The 18,133-nt window shown below is 50.6% G+C and overlaps 1 protein-coding gene across 12 annotated transcripts in view; it reads right to left on the minus strand.

The window, feature by feature from the left end:
• Lrrfip1 (LRR binding FLII interacting protein 1) overlaps window positions 1–16,137 on the minus strand; it is a 124,071-nt gene extending 107,934 nt beyond the window's left edge. For 2 of the 12 annotated variants that reach the window (XM_040753041.1, XM_040753029.1), the window contains exon 1: window positions 15,957–16,136. In XM_040753041.1, the coding sequence (XP_040608975.1) occupies window positions 15,957–16,052 (96 nt within the window). In that variant the 5' untranslated portion in view covers window positions 16,053–16,136. Of the gene's footprint in view, window positions 1–15,956 lie in introns of all 12 variants that reach the window. The other 10 variants (XM_040753043.1, XM_013122118.3, XM_040753031.1 and 7 more) reach the window with 8 other exon arrangements.
• Between the last annotated feature and the right edge of the window lie 1,996 nt (window positions 16,138–18,133).

The following is an 18,133-nucleotide window of genomic DNA, read 5'->3' on the forward strand; positions in this document are numbered from 1 at the left end:
AGTAGATCCCTCAAGTGTTCCTTTGAGGTAAAGCTATGTCCACTTATTCATTCAGGCATTCATTCCCTCAGCCAGGAGCTCAGCATCGTCTGCATGCAAAGAGCCACCCCATAGTGAGGGCCACCACCTGCTCTGCCTCAGAAAGGTGCTGCGATGAGCAGTTCCTCAGCAGGCAGCTTTGGGCGTGTGGTCAAAGCAACAGTCACAGCTGGATGCACTGCTGAGCAAGAGGCTGCATTGTTCAGTGGAGAGACAGGATGATGCTAGTTTGTTCAATAGAGATACAGGATGACGCTGGCCCTCCATCACCCCAAGCAGACAGTCCTGATGGCCAAACCAGGTGTACTACCACAGGTACTGCCCCATCCAGGGCTCTGGACCCAGCATTTCTAGCTGCTTCCAGGTGAGGGAGACCCTGTGTCTGGAGGCCACATTTTGCAGACCACTGGGTCACAAATGGAAGCCAAGTTTCCGGGCTCCATTGCAACATGTTTTTGCTTTCTCAGAATTGGGCTAAGAAACTCTCCAGCCATTGTTTCAGAGATGTCCTGTGGAGGTCACATCTGAGGGGTGGAACCATTTAGGAGTCACGCTTGCAACTCCATCCCATGAGGAACATGTGGTTTTGATATGCAATTTACATCTGCGTAATACAAGAGAGTAGGAAGGACAGAAGAGAGGGAGGTAGTGAGAGAGAAGGAGGGATAGAGTACACCTATGTGTTAGGTTCTGGTTTGTGGGGCGGGACCCTGTGGCTCTCACATGGAATACAAGGCTCAAACTTTCTTCCTCCACCTGTGGTATACGCTGGGCAGCCACACAGAAGATGGGGTCCTATCAGGTAACACTGAAGGTTGGAGACATTCCGTGGAGGCCTGAGTGGGCTGGGGACAGCCCTTCCAGCCTAACTAAGGCCCCTCCCTGACGACCTGGTATAACCCTGGACATCTGTGGCTGTCATGGTGATGGTAACTCCAATCCATTACTTCCCCATCTCCACATGGACCTGAATGGACCAGGGCCTCCAAGGCTAGAGAAGGCCACCCACAGGCAATCTGTACACGGCTGTGTCCAGATTCCCAGCTGGCCCTTTACCTTCCTGAGGGACATCCTGTGCTGGCTCCAGCCATAGGGGAAAGCAACAGCACGGTCAAAGGGGCCTAGAGAGTGTGCTTTGTAAAGACCAATGCACACTGGGCATGGCAGTGCTGAGGCAGGTGAATCTCTGTGAGTTCAAGGCCAGCTTGGTCTACATAATGAGTTCCAGGACAGCCAGGGATATGTGGAGATCTTGTCTCAAAAACAAAACAAAACAAAAACAAAAATCCAATGTAGCCTCCAGAACCAAAAAGCATGCTGCCCCATGTCCCCATGTCCAGCAATTCACAGATGAAACCTTTGGGGATAACGTGTGTTAGTCCAAATGGGCCCCTTTTGGATCCATGTGAATTCTGGGAGGCAAACAGGTGGCCGATAACCCATCTCAAAGATGCCTTTCCCCAGCCCAGTCAGACGGCCTGGAGCCCAGAGTCCCGAGGTGACTAAGAGCCTGGAGCCAAGTCTGAGGGAGAACCTGAAACCTAAAGCTTGGAGCCTTGAAGGGGACAAGGAGTCTAGGTTCTAGAGCAGAACCTGGTGCTTGGAAACTCAAGTTGTGGGACCTGGGTCCTAGAGCAGAACTTTTAGCCTGGAGCCTGGGGGAGAACCTGGATGTTGGAGCCTGGAGCCAGTCTTGGGAAGAGTTATGATCTGGGGGCTCAAGTCAGGTCTCTACTCCATGAAGCACAGGCGACAGGCGGGTGACCGTTGCACACACACATATTGCAGCTGGCATGATGTCCTGTGCATTTCTGAGGGTGTGTAAGGAGATCTCTCCCGCTGAACACGTGTCCACTGACAGCCGGGTCATCCCAGGTATGACATTCACCTCAGATCGCATGTGCCATGATTTTATCTTGGCTTCCATCCCTCGGGTGGGCACACTGGGGCCAAGGGACCCTGTGGCTTCCTGGGAGAAGGCAAGGGGCTGTAGAACCCGGTGCTGATGGCCAAGGCTGCACCCTCCAAGAAGGACTCAGAACGACTCAGGGACCTGGTAGGATACTTCTGGGCTGGGAAGTTAGGAGGGAAGGTTCTCTCAGTTAGGACAGCTCACAGCCTTGGCCGCAGGGACAGCTGTGGTCTCTGGGGGTGGCTGGCCCTTTGCTGGTGAGCTCTGAGGAGGCTAGAGGGCAGAGCATGCTGAGAACTGAGGGGCTGAGGGGATAAAGAATGGGCTGTCCATAAAAGCCACTCCACCCGCCCGTGCATGGACTTTGACAGAGGCTGTAACCTGCCTTGGAAATAAACGCTCACAATTCACAGGTAAAAACAGCAGAGAGAGGCATAGGTGATGGAAGCAACTGCATTACAGCAGCAGTTCTCAACCTGTGGGTCGGGGCCCCCAGGGGGACTCGAACCACCCTTTCACAGGGGTCGCCTAAGACCATAGGAAAACACAGATATTAAATTACAGTTCACAACAGCAGCAAAATACAGTTATGAAGGAAGCAGCAACAAAAACGATGTGATGATAGGGGGTCACTACACCACGAGGCACTGTATTAAAGGGCCGCAGCACTAGGGAGGTTGAGAACCGCTACGCTGGAGCACTAAAAAGGCATTCTGTCCCATTCAGCAGCAGCTAGGGTGACTCGTGCCCCACGGGCTAAGGGAATGGAAGGCCCCGGCTAGAGGAAGGGGTGTGCACACAGTCTTGGCTAACAGAAAGAGCAGGCGGAGGCTGCACAGTACGTTCTGGGAATCATGGAGACATAAGGGAGGTGCCAAGATGGGAGCTGCCAGGACTCAAGGGTGATAGGGAGGGGATTCTGGGCAAGACAGTGACCTAGCATCTATTTTAAGAAGCTTAGCTATGTGGCTTTGTAGGAAGTACGGGGCTAATTTTAGCCCTGTGCAAAGGTGGATGCCATTGATCATTTGTTGTCCAATATGTGTGTTCTGCTAATCTGGGTGGAGTATTAGTGGGTCTCCATCCCTACCCTCACGTGTCACACTGAGTTGGGATGTGTCCCATTTTCCCTTTGAAGCCATATGAAGAGGGCAGCTGACAGAGTGGACCAAGGTTATTCCTGAATATGCCTTGGTCTTGAACTTGTAGCACCCAGGGCTGTGAGCAGCCAGCATCCGTGCTGCTACTACCCAGCAGCGCCCCCACAGACAATGGCACCACACTTCTGCAACACAGGCCAAGTGCCATCAGATTTGCAGCAGAGGCCCCTACTTCTAGAACTGGCAGCTGTCTTCTAGAACTGCCCAACCCCCTCCCCACCTCTGAGGTGATGGTCCCCTCTCTCCAGCTTTCCAGGAGGTCTGATAGAGGAAATACCAAAAATAGGCTAGGCTTTCTGCCTGCCCCAGAGAACAGCACAACTCACCCTGACAGAGTCCCAGTGGGATGTCTAGGCTTCCAGAGCAGAGGCCAGTGGTTCTGAGCTCAAGGCACAGACTCAGCAGAGGGGGAGACAATGTCTAAATCAGTGTTCTCCCCAGGAGCCATCTGACAATGTCTGGAAACATGTCCCCTTGTCACCACCTAGGAGGTGGGAGTTACTGGCATCTGCTGATCAGAAACTAGGGATATTGTTGAGCCTTCTATGGCTATAAACAAAAGCCACCACATGGGGGTATCATCTGGCCCCCAAAGCCAAGAGCATCCAGACTGAGGAACCCCAACCTAAAGCCAAAGTAGGAAAGAAGACGTCGAAAACTGAAATGAGGTAGAAGAAGGCCATCACCTCATCTCAACCCATGTGGCAACCACTCTGGTGGGTTGGAGGCATGGGTTAAAAATAGGGAGGTAATTTAGTAGCTTCTCGGAGGTCAGATAAGCCCAGGAACAAACCCGGCCTGCATGGGCCAGGTCTTCAGGAAGTCACCAGGACAAGCACTCACCTAGGCTATATAAGGATGGAGTGCTCGAGAAGCCTGAGTGCATCCTCCTGCTGATTTGAATTGAGGACCAAGAAGCAAAAGTGATACTGAATACAGGAGGTCCTTTGTGCAAAGTACAGCATCAGTGGACCTCTTGTCACTAAGATGAAATACCCAACACAGGCAGCCTAAGGAGTGAGGACCACTTCAGGGGAGTCAGCCCATGGGCTTCTGCTCTGTAGATTCTGGGTGAAGCAGAACACTATGGTGGTTGGAGCTTGTGGCCAAGGCTTCTTACCTCATGGCAGACAGCTAACGGAAGGCTCTCAGACCCCATTGGTCTATTTCTTTCAGCTAGACACCAGTCCCTAAAGCTTGTAGAACCTCCCAAAATACCACCATCAGCCATGGACCAACCCCTTCAATATATCAGCCCCCTTTTTAGGGGTGCATATCCAACTTATAGCAGTCCCCAGCTCCCATACTCCACAAGGAACCCCACAGACATGTGGACACTAACATATCTATATCTATATCTATATTTTATATATATTTAAACCACAGCCAAGAAGCCAGATGCCATGGTGTGTGCTTGTAATGCCAGCATTCTGAAGCAAGAGGATCTTGGGCTCAAGGTCAGCCTGCATGACATAGTGATACTCTGTCACAAGCAAGCAAAGTCACAGTCATTAGCATTTTCGCTGGGGGTTCATTTAACCAGTCCTCGATGCCACCTGCATCTATATTCCTGGTCCGAGGTCATCTTTGTTGTAATTTCTCTCCCATCCTTCCTCTCAGCCCTCTTGCTCCGCACTCCACCCTATCCCTTCACTTAGGAGGAACCAAGTCAGCCCTGGCCCTGGATCCCTGGCTGCATCCCATACTGGACTGGAAGCACCAAGGTCCCCTGATTATCTCCTGGAGCCACTTGCAGGCAGGAAACGTCCGCCACCCTTTCCACTAGTACCTGCTAAATGCCACACTCTACCACAACTCCACAACCACCCTGGCTCTACTGTTCCTCTTTCACAGGCAAAGGGAAAGGATAGAGTGTTTGTGCCCTTTCCACAAGTGTGCTCCAGGCAAAGCCTCACCACCGCTACTCCTCCTGCCTACGCCACCCTTCCCCTCCGCTTCCATGCCAGACCATGAATGATATATGGCTTGAGAAAACTCAATTGTGATTTCAAATTACGGGATATGCCTGTTATAACACAGCGTCATAAAGGATAAGTCATTGCTCCAACGTGGTGGCCTATGCCATCACAGTGGCTGCTAGCTGTGTGGCTACTTCAGTTAGTTTTAAAACAATTGAGACTGAGGGTCCTCAGCTGCACTGCGGCACGACAGTGACTGAGGGTGGTAGTTCTTACAATACCTTGCAGAGACACAGACAATTCCCACCGCAACAGGATGCCCCACAGGTCAGGGTGCCCCCTAGTGAGAGCCTGTGTTCCAGAGGCAGTAAGAAGCAGCTCAGCGTATATGGGATGGCCATGTTCCCTACTCCGTCTACATGGGAATTCCATGTCCAGGACTGTCAGTCGGATATCCCCCATAGCTTTCCAGATGCCCGAGGGATGTCATAGAAGAAGGTGGAAAACAAGACTAAAAGAAATTGCCGGGTTGTGGAAGTGCACATCTTTAGTCCCAGCACTCAGGAGGCAGAGGAAGGAGGAGCTCTGTGAGTTTGAGGACAGCTTGGTCTACAGAGTGAGTTCCAGGACAGCCAAGGCTACACAGAGAAACCCTGGCTTGAAAAACAGAAACAAAGAATAAAAGAAGTCAAGGATGAGGGCAGCAGTGTAGCACAGGTAGGGGTGAAAAGCAGAATGGACAGTGTGTGAGTCCCTAGTGTTCTATACGACCAGGGTCAGAGCTGCTGTGTGAATCATACCAAGAAGGGAGTGGAAATCCTGACCGAGCCCCAGCACAATGCTGACTGTTCCTGGCTCTCATACGCTGCTGACCTGAGAGTTTACCCACAGCCAAGACAGATCACATTCTGCCTACCCAACTCCCCAGGTGCTTGTTTTATGTAAGGTGTATCTCACGTCCGAGGGAACTTGACAAACCAATGAATGAATGAAAGATTCTTGATGCCTGAGGTCAGAAAAATCTTTTTTCATTTTATTGCGCTTTTCCTTTCCTTTCCTTCATTTCCCTTCACCATTTTACTTCCTTCCTCTCTCCCTCTATCCCTTTCTTTCTCTCTCTCTTTCTTTCTTTATTTCTCTCGTTCTTTCTTCCTTTCTTTCGAGACAAGGTCTTGCTAGATAGATATAAACAACCTGTTAACTACTACATAACCCTTGCTTGCCCTGGACTTGCAGCCATCCGCCTGCTCCTGCTTTTCAAGGGCCAAATGTGTCCCTACATCCAGCTCAAAATCTTAGGTTTTGTTTTTTAAACTCTGGTCTCTCACCCAATTTGACATTTAATTTTTCTCTTGGTAATGACAAACTAATGAGTAATTTATCTGCTTTGCAGGAGGATCATGAGTTCAAAACCAGCCTAGACTACATAGTGAGGCTGTGTGTGTGTGTGTGTGTGTGTGTGTAGAGAGAGAGAGAGAGAGAGAGAGAGAGAGAGAGAGAGAGAGAGAGAGAGAGAGAGATTAAATAGGAAAAGAGGGTTGGTCAGATGGCTCAGCAGTTGAAGACACTTGCTCCAAGACTGACAACCTGAGTTTCCTCCCTGGAATTCACATGGTGGAAGGAGAGACGTGACTCCAACAAGTTATCCTTTGACCTCCATCTATGCGCTGTGACATGCACAGTCATGCACACTTATAAAATAAATGCGATGCAAGTATGATGACAAACACTTTTAATCACAGCTCTTGGGAGGCAGAGGCAGGTGGATTTCTGTGAGTTCCAGGCAGATCTGATCTGCATAGCAAGTTCCAGGCCAGCCAGGGCTACATAATGAGACCTTGTCTCAAAATAAATGGATAAATAAAAATAAATCCATAGTATTTTTGGTGTTTATGAGACAGGGTTTCTCTGTATTGTTTTGGAGGCTGTCGGTCCAGCCAGGCCTCGAACTCACAGAGATCCACCTGCCTCTGCCTCCCGAGTGCTGGGATTAAAGGTGTGCGCCACCACCGCCCAGCCCATAGTATTATAATAGCCAAAAGTTTTAAAGGGAAGAAGAAAGAGAAAGGAAGAAGAAAAGAAGAAAGAGAATGAGGGGCAGGAGGGAAGCCTCCAGAAATTAAAGTTAAATATAGTTCCAGTATACTTAGTAGGAGTAGGTTCATTTGAATACTCTCCCAGACAATCTAACAAAAGACAGAAGTGTAGAAAAAAACAAAAGGAAGATCTGTGCAGACAATAGGCAGACCTAGAAGATAGAAGAGAGCTGGTGGCATGGGGTCACCCAGGAACCTCTCAGAACTGGAGAGTCACCTCTCAGAACTTCTGGATAGTCATGCTCAATACATATGGGAAGAGCCCAGGATACTAAGAATAAAGTGACTGCCCTGGGATCCAGAGAATAAGAGCAGATTACAACACCAGAAACCATGGATGGCATTAACCTTCTCAGAACAACCCCAAATGCTAGAATAAAACAGGAAGAAGTATTGCGATGATGGCAGAAGTTCATTTTTAATTTTACTTTTCCACATTGATTTACTGACTTATTAGGCAACACAGGCAAGTCCTTGGCAAGCCTGCCAGCACTGCTTCCCACACTCCTCTGCTGTGGCTCTGTCAGGGTTTCTTCAAGTGAATGCCAGCAAATTGCAGCCTTCCCCCCACGGAGGATGGAGGGCCACCTTCCCTTATCGTGCAGGCTCTTTTCAATCAACAATGCCAATTGGGAACCACTCCAAAGGACACAGAGGAATCTTTGACATTCCTTAGAGACTTATTTTTAACCTAGATAGGTCTCTATATAACCAAACTATCAATCATGTGGGAGGCTAGAATAAGGCTTTTTTAGATGTGCAAATATTTGGAAAAGGTACTCTTGTTCAGAAAGCAATTGAAAGATGTGTTCCAGCAAAATGAGCTTTATCCAAGAAAGACAACGTACAATTCGGGAAACAGGGACGCAACCCCTCCACCCCAAAGGGCAAAAGGATCCTTCAGAGATGGAAAAGGGGGGTGAACACTGAGGTGGGCAAAGCCTGGAGCACCCAGGCCCGACTGGACGGGTAGTGGGTAATAAATGGAATGGCACGATGGTCAGACTTGTCTAACTATATTACAAAGTGGGTCCATAAAGGGTTCCGTTAAGACTTTGAAGAATTACAGATCATAGATAGGTGAACAGGTGAGCAATTAAATAAAAAGAAACAACTCTAGGAGAAACAGCAAATTGTGTGAGTTGGCTCCATAGCCAAAGTGATTTGTAGCATATCACATGGTCGCCTTCACTGAACACTGAACGTCATTTCCTGAACACCGACTGTGTGCGTTTTGGCCATTGTTCTGCGATCTATACATGATATCTCTCATTTACCCTCACAACTACCCCATGGGAAGTGGGCTGTTAACACTTCCCTCCTGGGCAGAGGCTGGGGGGGCTACATGCTTATGTAATTTGCTTTTGATCACAAAAAGAGGACAGATTTGAAGCCATGAAACCTCACTCTATTACCTATATAGTCTCAACACCCTGTCATTACAACAATGAGCATAATGTTTAACCCACAGCAGTGGAAGTGCATATGAGGATGTGGGGGAATGGGGAGAGGCTCGACTTGGGTTCATGGACACCCACTCTGATTCTCCAACCCAGGAAGCCAACAGAAAGCATTTAAACTTGATAAATCCACAAAGCGTGATTTTGTTGTTGCTGTTGTTGTTGTTTTTTTCCGAGACAGGGTTTCTCTGTGTGTGTGTAGCCTTGGTTGTCCTGGAACTCACTCTGTAGAATAGGCTGGCATTGAACTCAGAGATCCACCTGTCTCTTCCTCCCATGTGCTGGGATTAAAGGCATGCCCTACCACTGCCTGGCTGAATATTTTTATAAGTAGTATTTTAATAATAGAATATCTATTTATATGCATAATATTTGGGAAAATAATGATACTCACCAGGGCATTCAGGGACTTTGGACTCTTTAAAATATTTGTCTTTTACAGGGTTGTGGAAATGCTGTATCTTTGAAAATATCTCTTATTACATTCTAGAAATTGGAACTTTTGCTGTACCTCACAGCCAATTAATAATATACCTTGAGCAGAGTGGTTGTGGTGCATGCCTTTAATCCCAGCACTTGGGAGGCAGAGGCAGGCGGATCTCTGTGAGTTCAAGGTCAGCTGAGAAGGAAAAGGTTTATTTGGCTTACACTTCACCATTGCTGTTTTTTGCTGAAGGAAGACAACAGGACAGGAACTCAAACAGGGTAGGGTCCCAGAGGCAGGAGTTTTTGCAGAGGCAATGGAGGGGAGCTGCTTACTGGCTTGCACATCATAGTTTGTTCATCCTGCTATAGAACCCAGAACCAGCAGCCCAGAGATGACAGGACCCACAATGGGCAGGCCCTCCCCCGTTGATTATTAAGTGAGAAAATGCCTTATAGCTGGATCTAAAGGATGCATTTCCTCAGCTAAGGCTTCTTCATTTGATGACTCTAGCTTGTGCCAAGTTGACACACAAAACCAGCCAGTACACATACCTGGAGGTCATGTAAGACTCAGGACTGCTGTCGTACTGTGTATTCAGCCAGTTTGTTAAATATACCTTTTAATAAACAATGTCACAAAACCAAAAACAATGTAACAACCAGCCTTACTTGACTTGACTTTCCCATGTAATCAGCTTTTACAATATACGCCAATGCATAGCTGTAATATTAAATTATGTATTCTTCCATGCTCCTGACCCAGAGAGTAATTAATGTGTGTGCGTGCTATGATAACCATTGCTAAAACAACAGCAAACATAGGTTGGAAACAGTCTTATAAACTGAATATCCACTATCAGTGGCACACAACATTTACAAACAATTCTGTTTGTAATACTGTCTATTAGTTGGAGTCTGTGACTTAATCCATCGTAAACTGTTAAAGGGCTCTGTAAAGTGTCCCTCATTCTTCCCCCACACGATACTTTCCGTGCTGTTCAATAAAAGGCAGAGTGAGGCTCTCTGTGAGACACTGACAGACACAGGCTCCAACCCAGAGTCAGACTCACACGACAGACAGGCGGGGTAACAGAAGACTCAGAGAGAGCAAGCATGAGAATGAAACCCTGGGCTGGCTCTTGATGGGATGACACCAAGGGGAAGTGCTTTGATTTCTGCCCTTACTGTGACACCAGTGGTCACTCTGAGTTTATTAATGCTTTCAAACCAACAGACATACAATGATGTAAGAAGCCATGGAAGAGTTCCCACCAGAAAAGTGTCAGGGCCTGACAAGTATTAACAGGACAGTTCTGGAAACACAGAGATAGTCAGCCATTAAGAGACTTATTGCTTCTGCAAGGGATCTGGGATTGGTTCCCAGCAGTCTCTTTGGTGGCTCACAACCGCCCAGAACTCCAGTTCCAGGGAATCTAGTCCTTTCTGGTTCCCTAGATGCACATGGTGCATGTCAACTCACACAGGTACACACGAACACATAAAATCATCCTACATTTAAAAACAATTAAAAGAACTATTCGGCTGTGTGGATCATGAGAACATGGCAAAGGTAAAACAGCACATGAGTTTGCTGAAATAAAATTAAACTTTTAGCGATGTAGGAGTGAAAAAGAAGGTCCCGGATATTGGAAGGCAGAGGGCACTAGTGTCTGCCTTATGAAAGGTTACACTGAAGGCTCGCAGGTCAGTTGGGGACAGCTGTCCCAGGGACAGGTGAAGTTTGCCTGACTATAGGATGTCACCTGCGATGAAGTCTTAGATGAGGTGCCAAACGCTCTCCTCTTCTGATGGAGCTCAGTACACTTGTAGGGTGAAATTCCTGAGAATGGCTGGCTCACTGTGGTCCCCCTTCTTCCTTTTGTGCCCCAGACATTGATGGGATCTGTAGGTGACAAACTTGACTACAGTCCAGGGTCGTGGTCTCCACCATTCACACTAGCCTCTTCATAGAAAAATCCCAACACCGAGACGCTCCACAGATGGAGGAAGGGACAGCTGGCTCTGATAGAAATAGCTGTGGGTGGGACCCAGCGGCCACCAGAGATGGCAGGGCTGTCCAGCTGAGGCTCTGAATCCTCTCTAGCCTCTTCAGTCTTTTGGAAATCCCATCAACAGTGCAAGCTCACAGGCCCGGGAACTCCTGCTCTGGCCATTCATAACACCTCACAGATGATGCCCATCTCCCAGATCTGTCTCTCTTAGGAAGGCCACCCAGGGCGGCTTCATTAGTAATTGGGGTGGGAAAGTTCTTCACATTGAACAATGAACAGCCACATGTTCCCCCACCCTATGGAAGGTGGGGTACCACTACTTCATGACAGCACAGTGCTAGCCACCCTGGGTGCGACAGCCAGCCAGTGTCCATTAGGTTTTTTTTTTAAGATTATTTATTATGTATACAGTGTTCTGTCTGCATATATCCCTGCATGTCAGAGGAGGGCACCAGATCTCATTACAGATGGTTGTGAGCCACCATGTGATTGCTGGGAATTGAACTCAGGACCTCTGGAAGAGCAGCCACTGCTCTTAGCCTCTGAGCCATCTCTCCAGCCCCCTGTCCATTAGGTTTTTATCAGTTGACCAGTCTTGGAAAACAAAGGTGCAAAGACAAAGGCTCAAGTCAAGTGGCTTGGTAGCAAAAAGGACCTTTCTCTTTGTCAAATTTAGGCAGTAGCTGGCCTCAGAGTACTGTCACAGTGGGAGATGGGACATGGGGACTATGACAGAGGCCAGGAATATTTCACAGTAGCTGAATTTCTCCCAGATACCTCAATTCAAGAAAGCCAGGTCAGCTTGATGCAAAGGCAGCAGAGGGTCTCAAATGAGCTAAGCCCATAAGCACACCCAACATACGGCAATCTCAATGGCTTTGAGGCTCGAGAAGATGCAGAGGCAGACTCACTTCAGGAAGGCTGAGCTTGGAGGCCTACTTGGGAGGGTGATAAGGACAGAGCGTGTGGAAGGACTGTCTTCATGGGATTGCCCAATACAGATTGATGCTCACAACAGGTTCCCCAGAAGTAGAGCCTGCAGCAGGCATGTGGCTGCCAGTGGTTTCCTGCAAGATCCCCAGAGGCAAGCGGGATGGAGCATGGGCTCATCACGGTGTGCGAGCACACACACACACACACACTCACTCACACACACACTCACACAACTCACTCACACACTCACACACACTCACTCACACTCACACACACTCACACACTCATTCACACACACACACTCACTCACACACTCATGCACTCACTCACACACACACACACACACACACACACACACAGGCTGCCTCTCCCAGGAGCTCTGCTGGGGCTGGGGGACCTCTCCCTCCACACGCCAGTGAGGGTCAAGTTTGGAGTGGGCTCTGGGCTTTCAACATTCAATGCTCCTGGACCACGTGCCAGGAGGATTTGTTTACAGTGGGTTCCTTGGACAAGAGGCTTCAGGGACAGTGATGGACTAGAGCCCTCCTCCCCCTTCCTGCCCTGCCCTGCTGAATGAGGAAAGGCATCCCGTGTGGCCACAGAGGGAGGGCCCAAGTCACCACCCAAGGAGATGCCTCCACCAGCACATGACAGACAAACCCAGCTGCTGTGACTGTGGCAGGAAAGGCCTGAAGAGGCCCTGAACAGCCATGGGCAGAGTGCTGACGGGGAAATCCAGGGGCTCCCAAAGTCCCTGGCAGAAGGTCCTGAGTGGGAGGAGGGGAGACTCAGCCTTGGGATTTACCTTCTGAGAACCTCAGGAGCACCTCTGCCCAGATGTGAGACCTGGCATTCCCAACCTCCCAGCAGGCCATGTCTTAATGTCTGAAGAGTACTGGCAGGCCCCTTTCTCCAGCATCATTCTAGGAGTCTACCTCCCAAAGATGAGCCAATCAGTGCTGATGTGCCAGGGCATATTAAATGACAACCCGTCTACTTGCTGCATTGGAGCCAGACAGGACCTGTGGACATGGAAAGACAAGGCAGGCTGTGGAGGGGACACAAAAGGCTTCTCCTCTTTCCCAGAAAACCTCGGACCCCCAGGAGAACTGAAGTCCTGCTCTACTCCACTGGGTGGGTTCACTGCCCCTGATGACCTTGACCCAGAATCTCCACTTGTCTTCCTGAAGGCAACCCACCCGCTGCCTCTTTCGTAACCACTCCCCCACCTTTCAGGACTGTACGCCATTCTAAAGAATCCAGGCGAAGCTGGCCCTCCCCAGCTGCAGGCCAGGCACCGGGAGTCCTGTCTCCTTTTGCCACAGGGATGTATGTCATGGAAGCCAGCAATCTGTGCTTTTGGCATTTGGAACAGGAGAGCCAGAGAGACCTGCAGAGGCTCCCCCAGAGCTGCTTCTGGTTCCCTGGAGAGGCAGGCAGAGGAGACCGCACAGTTCAAGGGGGCAGCTGGGGTGGTCCCTTTTGTCAAGCCTGAGGCCAGTGAACTTCCATGGGGCACCTCGGCCTGTGGATGGGGTCAGCATTACAGGAGCCAGTAGGGGTGAAATACAAGTACTGACCGTAGGGAATCCCACCTCCCCTGGGATTTTTGTACTCTATTGGTGTGTGTCCCTTGTCTAGTGGTAAGGGTTTTTGTCCTGGCAGCCAAACCATCTGGCTGGTGGATACATCCTTCAAGAACTCAAAATGCCATTTCTTCCAAGAAGCAGCCTCTGGTCCCATCTGCTAGCTGGGATTCTCTCTCATTCCAAACCCTCGGGCCCTTTCATCCCCTTTCCAATCAAATTGTGTCTTCTGTGGGAACTGTAGACCTACAGAAACCAACCCACTCTTGTCTTCTGTGAGATAGTCTCACTACGAAGCCCATACTGACCTCCAGTTCTGTATCCTCCTGGCTTGGCCTCCTCAGAGCTTTGATCACAAGATAATTCTACTCATCTTGCCAGACCCATTTTTGATCCAAATCCCTGCCAGTCCCCCCCCAACTCTGGTGTGTTTAGGACAGGGCATTGGATGCCACGATCATGGATTGAAGAGTCAACAGAAAGTTCCAAACGTGAGACAATTTGGCCGATGTTCATATGAACAGGGAATAGATATTTGCCATCTGAATACTGGTTTAATTTCACAGTTGGGCAACAGAATTCAATGGCAGAGCAGACAGCATCACCTGCTCCTTGCAATCTCTTCAGTGGCTGCCACCAGGTCTGGGTGAGGGCCACATGTGCGGCTGACTTTCACTGGGGATTTGGGGAGGGGATGAGCTCATTTCCCGAGTTGGTTGGATACACTTTGCCTGCTGTTCCTCTGCGCCTCCCCACATCCCCAGGGAGTCTGTCCCTCTTTCAGAGATGAGAACAGGGCTGGGGAGCTGGCTTCTCTAGACCAGCACAGCTAGTGCAAAGTGGTCCGTCCTGCCCAAGCTCAGGTCTGACTCCTGCCGGTCTTTATAACTGCTGACTGTGGCTCTTCGGACACTCTGCAGAACCTTTCCCTGGCCTCTGCTTCCAGTCTATTTTTATAACAAGCAGCCGATAAGAGACTGGCTATGGAACTCCCAGTCTTCTCGTTCCGGGATTTGTGGGGCACTCTGGCTCTCCCAGGGACGTATGTTTGCTGCGTGGTCACATACCCATGTAAGAGACTACTGTAACCAGGAAATTAATTACAGTCAAAGGTCCTGGAATCAACACCATTAATCACTTACTGTCCACCTGTCTCTAATGAGCCCTTGGTGTAAGATACTGTCTGCCTGGACGCCACCTTCTACAGGCACCAACTACAGGCAGCCTTGGCACATTCTGCCAACTGTACCAGATACAGGCGGGACCTATGCCTGGGGTGCCATGGGAGAGCTAAGTGTCAAAAACCTCACAGAGGACACAGTTTGTACAGTGGGCTTCAGGTATGAATAAGAGTTTGCTGCAAAGTCCTCTCCTGTCTTGTACAAAGAAAACCATTTCTCAGCTCAGTGTTCTGCAAACATGGATCCACATACCAGTAAAAGTGAAGTCAGGCATTCAAAACTACCAACGGGAAGAGTCAGTCCTAGGCAGACCCCAGCCACTCCCAGTCCAATATAGCCACAGCCTAAATTGCTGGGAAGTTTTCTCCACATGGAAATAACACGCATGCTAACTCTCCATCACAACCTGCGCGGAAGAGATGGGAGGAGCCTGGATCACCTGCATTGACTTTTGTTTCTTCTTCAAGTATGTGCACAGGACACTCAACTCAAAGGGAAGAGAAAGGCAATACAAGCGTCTCTGATTCCTTTGTCCACCCTCCGTCTTAACCAGCCATCCCCCCTCCCCCAGAGCGGCTGCCCCCAGTTTGCTCTAGTCCTTTCCTTTCACGTGTCATGCATGCTGTTGCAGCCTGAAGATTGCATCTTTGTGGGAGAAAATGGGGCGTTTGTGCAGACACGTACACCCATGCGCCCTCCTTTGCCACACGAGAAGTTCATTAAAGAACGGGCTTGTCGTTGTAGTGAACTGTCCAGGAAACTTCATCAAACCTCCAAACATGCTCTGGCTTGCTTTCAGGGTGGCCCAGACACGGGACCCCGAAGTTACCCCCAAACTGATACCTATGTGACAATGGTTACCAACCAACTGGGGCCATTTCAGCAAGGCCATGTGGCTTCTGGGGCCGCCACTGGCCAGCAGGGTCGGCCTAATCTCCTTTCCCAGTACAATGAGGGGCACTGAGCCCCCACTCGACTGGAATCCGGCTACCTTGGGCCCCTGGTGGCCCGATTCAGTTAGTCGCCTCAGTGACTAGCGGCCCACAAGGACCAGGGGCTGGAGCTGAGGGCAGCAGCGCCTCAGGCATTGGCGGGCGCGGAGTGGTCCGCAGGCCGTGGACGGGAGCCGGGGCCCAGCGCTTCTGTCCCATGGGGCCCGGCCCAGAGCGTGGCCGCTGGGGATGGCTGGGGACCGCGGGGGACACTGACAGCTGTGGCCGCGCCTCGCTTACCTCGCGCGCGATCTGGTTCAGAGCGTCGTCCTCCGCCGTCAGCCGCTCCCGGTTGGGGAGCCGCTTGCGCCCCGATCCTTGCGTACCCATGTCCATCGGCCGTGGCGCACAGCTGCTGCGGGACCGATCTCCGAGCCGCGCTAGCCTGCCCGCCCGCTCCGCCCCTCGCTCCGCCGCGGCGTCATGGCGTCAGCGGCGCGGGGCTGGGGACGCGGGGGGGACGCGGGAGGCCGGGGCCGGGACCACTGGGATCCGTGGATGCCCTGGAGACCGCGAGGTGGGACGCAGGGACTCGAGGACGCAGGGTGGTGATGGAGATGCTGAAGCGGTGGCTGCGAGAAAGCCGGGGGGGGGGGGGGACAGAAACGCTGGTGACCCCGGGGGCAAGGCAGAGGATACTGAAAGCAGCAGAGACCCACAGAAGAGTCTCCCTCATAGGGGTGGGCCAGACAGGGACCTAGGAGTAACAGATTGTGGAGGGGATACATTGGAATTCCAGAACACCGGGTACCGGGCACGAAGGAGACTGTGAGACCAGGGGCTGTTGGTGGTGCTAAGGGGCATGAGTTGGAGAGGCCAAACTGCTTGGAACTGGCATGACGCAGTTGTGTGGAAACCTCTGCTGGGGTCGTAGGAAGGCTTTCCGAGGACTGGAGGGCCTGAAAGAGTTTGCACTGAGGGATGGGCCCAGGTTATGGTTTAAATTGGCATCCTTATCTGAGCCAGATGAGATAAAAGGTCATCCCCAGGGAGGGAGAGCCTTGCTCTGGGATCAGGTCCAGGTGCCTTCAGGTGGCAGCCCAGACACCAGTGACTCCCAGCTCTCTGGGCTCTTGGAACCGTGCTGTGAGAGTATGCAGTCTATACAGCTCTTTCTTCCCGACTTTCTGCTCCCATCACCGCTGTCTGCCCCATGACTGGTCACTTAAGTAGTGTCTCCAGCTTCTGAGAAAGGGCCGGGCATCTTCCCTGCTGTCAGTGAAAACTTGGGCTCTGGAGCTCTCTGCGGGTACCGCTGGGGAGGATAGAAGGCTGCCCTGAGGCTAGGCAAGGTGAAGAAAGTTCTTCTGCCCTGCCTCGTCTCCTTTGGCGATCAGGGAACTGTTTTTATTAGACGGGTCGCCTGTAAAAGTTCAGGCTGAGAAGGCAGTAGGGTCTCTGAAGGTTTGGGTGAAATTCAGAGTGGTTGGGCTTGGGGGAGGGCAGGAGGGAGGATGGTCCAGAAAAGAAGGACAAGCCTTCTGAAGCCACCGGTGGCAGTCCTGCCCCCACTAGGATCAGGATGGTTAACACTAAGGTGTTTCCAGCTGAGTTGTATGACCAAGTGGGTATGAGCCCTTAGAGACATCAGGAGGAAACTGAAGGGGACCAGAAGCAGACCCCTCAGCGACAGGGAAGCTGTTGGAAATGTATGCCAGGGGAAGGATGGAGAATGGAGTGACATATGAAGGATGAGAGATCCCGGTTACATTGCTCAGGGCGTGAGTAGACCAGCTGGTGCCCTGCTGGCACTGTAGGCACAAGGAGATACCTGCTGGCAATGTCCTATGCCATCTTTGTGTATCACATGGGGCTCCATACTCCTTAGTGCTGTAGTCCTGCCAGGAGAAGTCACAGGCATTCTGTCTTTGCCCAGGCCAGCCAGGACTGGTGCTGCCCTCTCAAGGCGAAGGGATGTGGGTGCTTACCCAAAGCCAGCCCCAAGCTCCAGCATTCTCCTTCTGGGAGAAGCCTGCCTGATGCCTAAGACCTTTCCCTCCACTTAGATCCTCAGCCCTGCCCACCTGGCATTCCAGGAGTCTAGTCCTTTCATTCTGAGAGGTGTTTCCAAGTAGGGTTTGAGTGGATTATACTATGAAGTCCTGCAATGACCATCTGAATGTCGTTGAGACTGATGCCATTCATTCTAGTCCAAAAGCCCTTTTCCATCAAGCTGCCCACTCAGATCTGCAGAATGGCATCTCTATGTCTGTCACAGAAGCTGGGGGGGGGCAATGAGTGTGACTGTGTTGCTAACTTGTGACTAGTTAGAATGCTGAAGTTCTCAAAGCTATTTAAAGTGTCATTCCCAGGGAATCTCACACTCCCAAGTGCTACCTGGTTCAGGAATTTTCTAGAAGCAAGGAGGCTGAGTGGGAGGGTGTGATGCTTGGACTTGCCGTGTGGGTCTGTATGTC

Source organism: Mesocricetus auratus, unplaced genomic scaffold (assembly GCF_017639785.1).
Source record: "Mesocricetus auratus isolate SY011 unplaced genomic scaffold, BCM_Maur_2.0 Super-Scaffold_100010, whole genome shotgun sequence".
In the NCBI taxonomy this organism is placed as follows: domain Eukaryota; kingdom Metazoa; phylum Chordata; class Mammalia; order Rodentia; family Cricetidae; genus Mesocricetus; species Mesocricetus auratus.